The 12,148-nt window shown below is 28.9% G+C and overlaps 1 protein-coding gene across 1 annotated transcript; it reads left to right on the plus strand.

Annotated features, from left to right (window-relative positions):
- Nucleotides 1-620: 620 nt before the first annotated feature.
- On the plus strand, nt 621-1,318 carry LOC125851442 (auxin-responsive protein SAUR50-like). The gene has a single exon (XM_049531238.1). It carries the CDS (start codon nt 672-674, stop codon nt 987-989), a length of 318 nt encoding a protein of 105 aa, XP_049387195.1. The 5' UTR covers nt 621-671; the 3' UTR covers nt 990-1,318.
- Nucleotides 1,319-12,148: the final 10,830 nt, after the last annotated feature.

Genomic DNA, 12,148 nt, shown 5'->3' on the forward strand with positions numbered 1-12,148 from the left:
TCGAGCTTGACCTACGTGTGTAGTGAGATTTGATAGAACAGAACACCTCCATCCATCATAATTAAACATTTCGAATCCGAATTTTACACGAATTTAAATTAATTAATATCTCATTATAAATAAAATTAGTCATCATACATATAAAAAGAATGAAGGTGTATTCTGTTGAAAAAGAAAATGAACATAAGTGTTGAGACAGGATGTTGGAAATAGAAACAAGTATCATTAATACTTTTGTTGTTGAAACTTGTAACCTTCCTAGATCAGTGAAAGCCATGTTTCAAAAATATCAATTATTTTAATCTTTTTTTTCAAATATCTTTTTATTATTATTGTTATTTATTTGTTTTTCAAATATGAATATTGGTAACTCATCGTTAATTAATGAGAAGGGTCCTCATTGTCATAAATAGAACCCTAAAACCCAATGGGTTTTGGCCCCCACTTTGTCCATAACTCCTCTTATTCACTTACCCCAAAACACCCGTGTTCTGTCCTTTTTTTTAAAAAAAAAAAAAAATTCTTTTTTTTAAAAAATAATATTCTTTTTTAAAATAATAATAAAAAACTGTGGTCTTTCCTCGATAAATAGCTTCACATTTTTCTATTCTAAACACCACCTCCTTCTTCTACCTGAACTTCTTTAAATTTCTTCAAGAAAATAATTAAATATGGCTATTAGAAAATCAAACAAGATGCCACAAGCAGCAATTTTGAAGCAAATTCTAAAAAGATGTTCAAGTTTGGGTAAGAAAAACAGCTATAACGATGAAGACCACCTTCCAATTGACGTGCCCAAAGGTCATTTTGCAGTTTACGTTGGAGAAAATAGAACTCGATACATCATACCTATTTCTTTTTTGACTCATCCCGAGTTTCAATGCCTCCTTCGACAATCCGAAGAAGAATTTGGGTTCGATCATGACATGGGAATTACAATTCCATGCGAAGAAGTTGTGTTCCGGTCACTAACTTCAATGCTCCGGTAAAATTTTGGTGCACTAAATTCCCGTTATGTGCGAGTGAATATTAGGCGTGGAGTGAAACAAGGATGGGCTAGCTCAAGATGAAGCAAATTTGGTGTTTTTTTTGCTTCTCTTTTTTCTAACATCCACTAAATTTTTCACTCTTTTTTTTGTAATTTATTTTCCGCTAACACTGACCTAGGAACTACATGATATTATTATTAGTAGTGTTTTTTATGGGTCAGAATCAGATTTGTAAACAAATCTTGTGAAGTTTTCCTTGCAGAGGTGTTTTTTAGCACCCTGTGAGAGAAGTGAATTGAATGTCTCTCAATCTAATTGATTTGTCATTTTCCTTACAAATTTCTCTCATTCTATTTGTATTTTTATTAAGTGCTTCTTCATTTGTTTAGGAAAAATTCAAATTGAGATAGTTGAGAATGATTCTAATCTAGTAAAATCGGAATGAAGGGAATAAAATTAATAATAGACGGAAAATACCAATGTAATTCCTATAATTATAACTAGCTAGGTGACATGTGTTATTAAAAGGTATAGAGAGTGCAGAGTACACAAGAATACTGTGCAAGATAATAATTCTCTGTAAGAGTATGTTTTAACCGTATACTTCACTTCCTCCGATCAATTTTATTCCTTCATTTTGAAGTTTGCATATCCTTAAATAAATAATGATGAATATAACGTCTTATCATAATATTTGTATGAATTAATTTTAGGTCTTGAAAAGTAATTTGGAGAATAACTATTTATGTTGAAGATAAAATGGGGAATCTTAGTAGCATAGGCGGACCCACCCATGTACAACCGGTAACTACGAAAAGAAAAAATATGTATATCTATTTAGAGAAACTGGCAGAAATTAAGATATAATTAACAGTGCACTCATGAAAAACATAGAAGTGTCATTGCGCTGCTGGTACAAGCTAGAAAATCCACCCGTGAGACCTAAGTTTGAATCTAGCTAGAGTGTTTTTATACTATTTTTAATTTAAGTTTATCTTAGAGCTCATCTTTAGCTAGATAATATTGGTGCACCCAAAATGTTTAAATCATGAAATCGCTGGTTCCACCTTGTTGATGAGAGTTTGATTCCCACACTGTAATCCTCCCCCTATTTGTTATTTTATTTTAAAAATAAATTAAAAAGATAAAATAAGAAAAAAAATTATATTTTTTCTAATTATTAAATATGACTAATAAAAGTGAAAAATTATTTTTAAAATACTAGTAAAGTAAAAGTTAACAAAAAAAAAAGTCCAGTACATACTTTCCTCATTCCTATATTCTTGTTGTCCTTGCTATAAAAATATATATAGGCACAATACGTAAATATGACATTTAACTTGACATCAACTGATAACTATGACCTTTAATTTTGGATGTGCACAAGTAGGCACTTAAATTTGTATAAAATTGAACAAATAACCACATTCGTCCTACATGGCACCCTATATGACAATTTTGTGTCCTACATGGTGTCCTGTGTGTATTATGCCATGTAGGACACATGTGTCTACTCGTTTAATTTTATACAAATTTAAATGTCTACTTGTACACTCTCAAAACTGGAGTGCATAGTTATTTGCTAAAGTCAAGTTAAGGGTTATATTTATATATTATGCCAAAAATATAAGTATTTAAGAATGAAAAGAGTACTATAGTTGTTCCTACATTATTGGCCATACGAATAGGGCCAGAGATAGGTAGAATTGAAAGTATTCATCTGAACTCTTTATAGTAAAAAATTCCACATCTATATATAGTTAAATTTATTTATTTATTACGTATATTTAGTGAATGTTCAAACTTTTTCTGCCTTTTTTCATATGTTAAATCTAGTGAATTTTTTTTTTAATATGGGGCAAAAAAGAGATCGAGTCTTAAATAAATTATCAGGGACTTTGATTAGGTCTAAAATAATTAAGTTGAGTGTCTGATTGTGATTTTAAAAATGTTGGGAGCGGCGAACGGGGATTAAAATATTCAAAGGCAAACTCTTTAATTAATCTTTAATACAAGTATCTCTAGCCATCACACTAACATTTTTAAAAAAAATCAAAATAAGGACAAATACTTCTTAGTCATCGGTTTATCGTATGCATTGTGATAATGTGATTACTAATTACTAATATTTGATTCCGTACAGTGAACTCTTCTTAATATTCCAAGTGTAAACAAGTAGGTACTTTGTTGAAGGAAAAAATAAATAATTATTATTATATACTTGGCATCGTATTATATTCTTGATGAATTCATATTATATATCGATAGTAGTGCGTCCGAGTTTACTTGCTAAAAAAATTATTTGAATTTTTTTGTCTCTTCGTAAACATCTAATTTTTTTCTGTACTTCCTGTTCTGCAAAAATAACATTATAACACATAGGTTAATTAAAATATTAACAATCAAAGTATCAAGTTGTTAGCACCTATAATCTTGTTTGTTTCTTTTACAAATACGTTGGCTTTTTTCAGAAATTAATTAATGTGTTTATATAGTTGTAGTCGCACAATTATTTGGCCAGCATAGAAAAATACGACCTAATGAATTTGCTTAGTTAATCTTTCAACTACTTATTCACCTAGGATCAGTGCTCTCAGAGATCGTTTGCTACGTTAGATAAGATAATACTTAATCATTGAATATTTCACCTTATCCGATCAAATTACTTGAGATTATTTTATCCGCATATTGAACGACTCCTTAAGTCTTGACCAAAAATACTTAATTGTTAACTTATTTGATCAAACAAATTACACTAGAATTATACACATCATACAAGAAGAGTGTTTTAATTAATTGTGTAAGTGTAACATCTTATAGATTCTAATCCCTTGAAAATTTCTCATTTCCTCTGTGTGGCATGACAAAAAAAATAATCATAGTATATTACAAAATAGAGATTAAAAAATATTGAAGTCTTCCTCCATAAATTGCTTCTCTGTCCAAATACCACATATTATTTTCTCTTTCTCTCAAAGCAAATTAAATCTCTAAACTCTCTTTAAATTTCGTAAACAAAAGTCAAAAGTCAAAACATACAAAAATGGCCATTAGAAAATCGAACAAACTACCACAATCTGCAATTTTGAAGCGAATTCTAAAAAGATGTTCGAGCTGGAGTAAAACGAACAACTACCGCGATGAATATGATCTTATTACGTAAATATTATATCTTTTATCTGTGTGATCTGATTACGTAAATATTATACTTTTTATATCATCAGGCATAAAACACAAACTCTTCACATATTATAGTAGTACATTTTATCTTTTTGGATTTGAGAAGATTTTCTCAAAATTAAATTTAATAAATTCTAAATATTTTATTTCAATAATATCGTCAAGGATCTAACAGTTTACAATATCCAAATTAATTACTCCTTAGCTTTTATGTAGAGACAAAATTAAACCAACAACGGATTAGATCGATATTTTCAACAACTTCAACCGTTGTCATTACGACTTTCAATATATCTCTATTATTATTATAATAATTTCAAATATTATAATTTAATTCCAAACATCATACAAATTAATTAATTAATCGAATTGTTTTTGTGTCGTGAATGAATAAATTAGAGATATCAAATGAGTTGTTTGGTAGGGTTTAAGCGAATTGATCAAAATTTGTTTTGGTCAAATAATAACTCATAAACTTAATTAACTCATTCAATACGACCCAACCTTCTTCTCTTTCTTTTCTATTTTTCTTATTCTGAAAAAGATGAAAAGATATTTATAAAAGTTATTAGCTTAATTAAGTTCTTCAAAATTTACTTAATTTACCAATTTTAAATTTGATTTTACATATTAGTATTTTGGCTGCAATATTTTAACTCACGGGGGTTACACACTTACCCTGTTTAACACACTTCAATTTAACTCAATAATTTGATGGGTCACTACGGGTCATGACCCAACTCATTAAACTTGATGGATTGGACAAGTTACCAAAAAAAATTGACTCATTTAATTTTCCACCTCTACAATATATATTATCATGCAAATAATTTCTCTACCAATGTGAGTTGTGTTATAATGGTGAGACTGCTCCACTCTTAATCAAGAGGTCTCAAATTTGAGTCCTTTAGACTCTCAAAGATGTGCGCGTTCCGAATTTAATCAATGTTCCAATGACAACTACAATTTCACACAAATAGAACTTATCATGCAAATACGTAACGTCTATCACGGCATGCATGCATTGAATAATATATGTGGATTCTTAACGATATAATAAACCCTACATAAAATATGAGTTAGCTATCTCATATATAGCTTATTTATGACCCTTGGGGACCAACACAATAATAATAATAATAATAATAATAACAATAACAATAATATTAATAATAATGAGCTAGCTAGCGCCTACCAAGTTGGTCCTATATATCTTTAAATTCTCTCTTTGGGTCATTTTCTCTTTTTATTTCAACCACAAAAGTTTTCTGACAGTAGCAACTCCTTTTCCTAGCATAAAATAGTTAAATACAACTGCAAATTAATTAAATTGCCTTCTTTTTGTGCCCACAAAAATTAAATATAGTAGGAATGAATTATATCCTTTTTTGCGCTTCAACAACTATTGATTTAATTTTTCTACTGACCAGTATTTATTTTATGTTGCTTCTCATATTCATCACAGAATTCCCATCTTCCTCTCAAAAATATCTTCCCTAACATCATCAATACCATTGGCAAACGAGAACTTATAAATTCAACTGGACTCAATATTTTTATACACGGACACATATGTTAATATAATATAATCATGAAATTTCAACAAATATTAAAAGCGAAATTCATATACATCTAAAAAGTATAATGTGATTGTTGTTGAAGTCTAAATCTTAAATCTATCTTTGATCGATGAATGCATGCATGACCCTCTTTCTTCTTCATCATTCATTTCTTCTATTTTCTTTTCTTCCTTACCGTACTTAATTTATTGATTGGGTCCGAATAGCTAAGGCTAATTAATAATTATTACAATTACTATTTTTAAATTTGTAGTACGTACTTCAGTTGGCAGATAAAAGGTCCTTATCTCTCAATATAAAATAAAAACAAAAAAGTTAAGAATGATAAAACATTCGAGCCTATATAAATTTATTATTATTATTATAAGCTAAGTGAGATAAAACTGGCTTCTCATTGGATAAAAAAGGAAAGAAAATGTAGGTGATAAAGAAACAAAATTTATGTGACTATCTCACTTAAAAAATTAATTTACTAAAGTTTTTTTTTTTTACTCAATTATATCTTCAATGTGCAAAACAAAATATTGGATAAATCATGCATGTGCATTGGTACGAGTTCTGATTTTAACATTGTATTTGTCTTTAAATTTAATTGAATATATACATATGGGAGTAATTTAAAGCTCATTAACGTAACTTAGAAAGATTGGAATCAAAAGGCATAATATATATTTTCAAATGAATATAATGTAACACAATTCCGTAAGACAGTACAAGAGGCATAGTCGTCGTACCCATGCCAACACAAAGAATCAAGTATTGTTGTACCATATATAATTGAGCAGTCATTTTCATCAAAAAAGATTTTTGGGTATTCAATAATTGTTAATCATGGTTGGTGAGGGTAGTTCATATATAACTACATTAGCTACTATTATTAATTATTATTATTATCATATAAATAGTTGACTCCAGGCATGTTACTTCTATGCAATGTTGTCCCCAGTGACGTCCCATCTTCATTAAAATTTAAACCCCAGTTACCACCTAATTAATTAAGATTGTAATATCTAATTAAAGACGTAAGTTTGAGTCTTAAAAATGAAATTAGTTTAAATACTTTATATTTAAAATAAAAACTTTTAGGGGTGAACTTGTATTTGTATAAATATATAATGTATTATATATTCAGTATAAAATATATACCACATATACAAAGTCTGGATATCTTGTAAATTTAGATAAGCCTAATTTTTCCATTAGTTATTAGTATTACGATACAGTAAAACAACTAAGAAATTAGTTTTATTGTTAATATTGTCAATAATATCAACTTTCTTTGTTTGTTTATACAATTAAAAAACTGTTATTTATTCATTGTTTACGGTATTTACACATGAATACAAGGAAAATGGTCAATATGCTCAAAAACCAAAATAACATGCACATTAATTAAAAAAAGACAGATGGAGACGTTACGCTAGGTTACAAAGGGACATATTGTCCGACTAACTTTCGTTTATTATCCTCTGGCAACCTTCAATATATACTCTCCCCACTAACTTTAATTCAAAATATTGGCTAAGGTATTCGAGCTAGCTTACATAAATTTCAATTATTTCATATTAGTATGACCATACAATGTGATATGGTGGTGGAGAAATTTGATTTGAAGACCTCTGTATACTCTAATATCATGTTGAAGTATATAACTATCTCATCTAAAAATTCAAACAGTTAGAGAGAACACATTTTTATTATTTAATTATATTCTTAACATATACCAATATAGCAAAAGTACTACTAAGAATAGAATTATCATAATATAATCCATATTGGAAACAAATTTAAAAATTTTCTTTTTGCTATATATATATTTAGGTGGGATCAATTGTGGGCCGTGTGGCCTAAGCCCTAATGGTTAGGTAAATTTTCTTCCAATTGTCTAAACATATTTGTGAACAAAGTTTATGGATAAGTCATTATCAGTATTGCCCTCCACTAATTAATTCCAATGCATATATACTATAGTCCTCTTCAGTACAATATCCAGCGTCTCTTCATTTTACTAATTAATTCATAATGTCCTCTTCTTCTTTTTTCATCTAGTCATGAGTGGGTGGACGAGTATCGTACAGATCGTATAATACATTGTCGAGAACTTCAACTACATATAAAGTATATATTTATATGTCAATGTTGAAAAGTCATATTTCGAATGAAAATAAAGAATGATTTTAGTATATGAACTTAAACAATTCTAATCCTCAGATATATACTTGAGTTAAATTTAAGCTCCATTATTTACATGTTATTATGTGTCAAAACAAATAATCCCTTGATGAATAATGTAACTAAATAGATATATAGTCCATCCAAGCTAGGTCGCACTCATTTAAAGCAAATGGAGATTTTTTAAATGAGAAAAACGCAACTTAATCAAGACATCTACTAATTAAACAAGATCTATTACAAAGTCATATCGACTGATGATTACAAACAGTATATACATCGTTCGATATCGACGACTTTTAATTCAAAATTCATCATCATTTGTCTTTGAATATTATTAACCAAATTACAAGCGTAATATATGGAGGTAGAAGGACATAAAATCTTTGTGGGATCTAATAGGCATGTGCATCATTAGTACATCCCCATCTACAATTTTATTTTATTTTTCCATGCAATTGTAAGGATCATTCTCATGTGCCCCCTACCTAATTAATAAGATCCATGTTGTATTCGATCTCAAACTTTTCTTCTTATGCTAATTATGAAGGATAAAAGAAACTCCCCCACCAATGAATAATAATACGTCGAAAACCTATCGATTTATGATATTATAGGTATATTGTCGCAAAAGAAATTGTGAAAAGACATGGAATTATAACAAATTTTTGGTCAGTACGTACACCCCTATCGCATTTTACTATTATATCTTCCAACTTTTTCTATTTGTTTTATTTACGTACAAAGAATATGTTCTTTATTAGTAACATTTTTTTTTATGAAAGACGTAAGGTAAAGTTACATAATTCAACAATTTCATGATATTTACACATGAATACAATATGAGAAATGGTCAATATTATCCTTCGAAACCAAAATGATATGTACATTAAAATGAAAAAGACAGATGTGGAGACGATAGGTTGCAAAGGAAAGACATGTAGGGATCGATTAAAACACTTAATTAGTTTGATAAGATATACAATCACAATTACATCTTTTCTGACTAACTGTCTATGACTCATTTACATTATTCTCTGACACTCTCCCTGGTCCACATTTTGTTACATAATATCCAAATTAATATGTTCTATCATATATAATTTTTTAAAACGATAGTATTTAGTACCAGCTTAAATATATCTCAATTATTATACTTTAGGAAGTTGAAAAGATGAAGATATTTCATATATATGGATAAAAAGATAGTTGTTTGAACAATACGTCGATATATATTTTGGAGAGAGAAAAATGCAACTCCGCATATATTAAGCAAGACCTATTACAAAGTCATATCATGTTTTATTCAAGAAAAAATAATAGTGATGAATTGACTACGATATTCACATCATCACATGCATCAATATAAACTTAAACTACTATAGATTAGCTTATCATTTGTCTTTGAATATAAACCAAATTAAAAGCTTATAAATATATTATTATAGGAAATCTGTGGGGACTCATATGCATGTGCTTGCCCTTTTATTTTCCTTTAATTAGTACGTCCTATCTCCATTGTTTTTTTCCATGCAACTTGTAATTAACGAACATTATATTCTCATAGTACTGTCATAACCCATATGGTAAGCAAAAATTAATGTTGTAAACTTGTAATACTATATTTAGGTGGGAATTATCCGATAATATTTATGTTGATGATAAGATTATTCTTCGAGTCGAAGTTCGTACAAGTTGGTCTATAACACTACCAGTATTTTTTTTTATGATAAAAAACACAAAAGTAATTCATATGAAATAAATAGAAAAAGGGAATCCTCCATGGAAAAATGATAAAAAAAAAAAAAAAAAAAAAAAGTAAAAAAGTTTATATGTAATTTTATGCCAACTATGAAAGTGATATATGGAGCATTGTCCTCCACTAATTATTTCGATGTCTACTCTTGTCCTCTTCAGTACAATATCACTCCACTCTTATATATTTTACTTCATTACGTCCTTTCTTTTTTCTTCTTCATGGGGTCATGGATGGATGAGGTACCAGCTACGAGTTCAGTCGAAATATTTAGCTTTGATTCAAACTTTGTATTTATTTTTAAAAATTATCAAATAACTATAAATTATTCATTTGAATCTCATAACTTCAAAGGTCACGATGTAAAATTAACTCATAAATTTCAAAATTCTAACTCAACCTCTATTGATCATGAGTATTATGCATGTCTAACACATTCTCGTTAACCTCAATTGTATATAAAAATAAGTATATATTATTACTAGTTACTAGCTACTATGTGCTAATTAATTAGTTGATACTAAGCTATCAAAACAAATAGTCCCTTGAACAACTAAATAGACATATATATTCAATCCAAGCTAGCTAGCACCCATTAAGGTCTTAGAGCAAATGAAGATTCCTTGATGGAGAAAAATATCATTCGATATCTCTATTAAACAAAGATTTATTACAAAGTCATATCATGTTTTCAGGATATAATATTAGTGTTGATTATAATATTTTTAAAAAATTCCAAATTCATCATTTTTCTTTGAATATTAACCAAATTACAAGCGTAATATATGGAGGGAGAAAGAAATGAAATCATAGTGGGGACTCATATATATATATATATATATATATGCATGTAAAATTCCCTTTTATTTTCTTTTAATTAGTCCCATCTCCAATTTTATTTTGCTAATTTCTCCATGCAACTTGTAAAGACCATTATCATGTGACCCTTTGGTTTGGCCACCCTATATACTACCCTCCCTTGACCCCGCTCACGCTCAACCCTTTCTCCTTATGCTTATGGAGAGGAAAGGAGAGAATATAGACCGCAAAAGAAACTCCGTACCGATGAATTAATAATATATCGATCTATCCTTACAAAAAATCTATCGATGATTTGTGACAGAATATTTATGACAAACAAGTTTATTGTCACAAAAAAACTTGCACCACTCGAATTTGTAATGGAACTATGAAGAAATCTTGGTCACAAAATTTATTGCTATTCATTTATGTACTTTATAGGTAAATCTACATGTGGAATGTGAATTAGTGTCAACCATATAATTTTTAGTATCTTGTTGGTTAGAGGTCAAGTCAAGTATAGATTAGCAGTATAGAGGTGGATTCATTTGAGGCCATAACTTTTAACCTAGATCGATCTAGATTTATTTAAGCAAAATCTAACTAAACTATTGAACTATGAATCCAGAATTTAAATAAGGTAATCGACTCACAATATTAACTCAATTTTTTAGCATGGGAAAGCATGCCAAGGTGCTGGATTCAATGTTTGGAACCCGAGTTCTGAACGTATAGAATTCAAATTCTGAATGTGCCTCTCTGGATCAAAGTTCACTAAAAATCTAACCCATTTGTAGTGAAGTTCTCTGGTGTTTTTTTTGGATGTGGGTACTCCAAGCAAGTTGGAATGGGCCCAATTTTTAAGGTCCAAATTTAGTTGGGCCCAAATCCAACTAAATATTCAATAAGAACCAATAACTCTTGTACAAATATAATGTCCCGTCAACAGAATATTGTGTTTTCTTTTTGCTCTTATCTAGACCAAGTTTTTATAGCCACCAAAAGTCAGTCTCTCAACACTTTATCCATGTTATGATTCCCTAAATAAATTCTTTCAATATCACCAATGACCTCCACTTTCAAAAGAGATTAAAGTATGCTAATGGAGGGACCTAAAAAGCACCTTTTGGTGAATTATTGAAAAAATAAACACGCGAAACTCAAAATCTCATGATAAAGAACATGGAGGTATCGCTATTGACATTTTTCATTCTTTGTTTAAATTATGCTCTCTTTTTTTTACTGCTTTCGCCTGTTTCAATTTGATTGGCTTGAGACAGAGTATGAGAATTAAACTAATTAATATTTGGTGTAAACTTGATTATAGAATCTAAAAATTAAAGTAATTAATATTTGGCTAAAAAAGATTAAGTTTTTAAAAATAAATTTTTACATATTTAAAAACTACATAAAAGTATACTATTTATAAGCCACAATGTCATTCAAAATATTTGAATAACTTACTATTAATTTTATTTTTTATTTACCTCTAAATAACTAAAACAAATTAACAAATTGAAATTGGAGGGGAGTAACATGATTAATAAGGTGCCGTTTGTTTTAGCAAGGTTCTTTACACACACTGTGGCGTGGGGGAGTTTGAGGATTGAAATGTTGATCATTATTCTATTAACTAGTGAATTTGATCGTGCTTTGCGCGATTTATAAGA

The sequence above is a fragment of the Solanum stenotomum genome, chromosome 1, assembly GCF_019186545.1.
Source record: "Solanum stenotomum isolate F172 chromosome 1, ASM1918654v1, whole genome shotgun sequence".
NCBI lineage: Eukaryota > Viridiplantae > Streptophyta > Magnoliopsida > Solanales > Solanaceae > Solanum > Solanum stenotomum.

Coding starts and splice junctions, on each gene's coding strand:
- LOC125851442 (XM_049531238.1), top strand. CDS start 672: ATGGCTATTAGAAAATCAAACAAGATGCCACAAGCAGCAATTTTGAAG.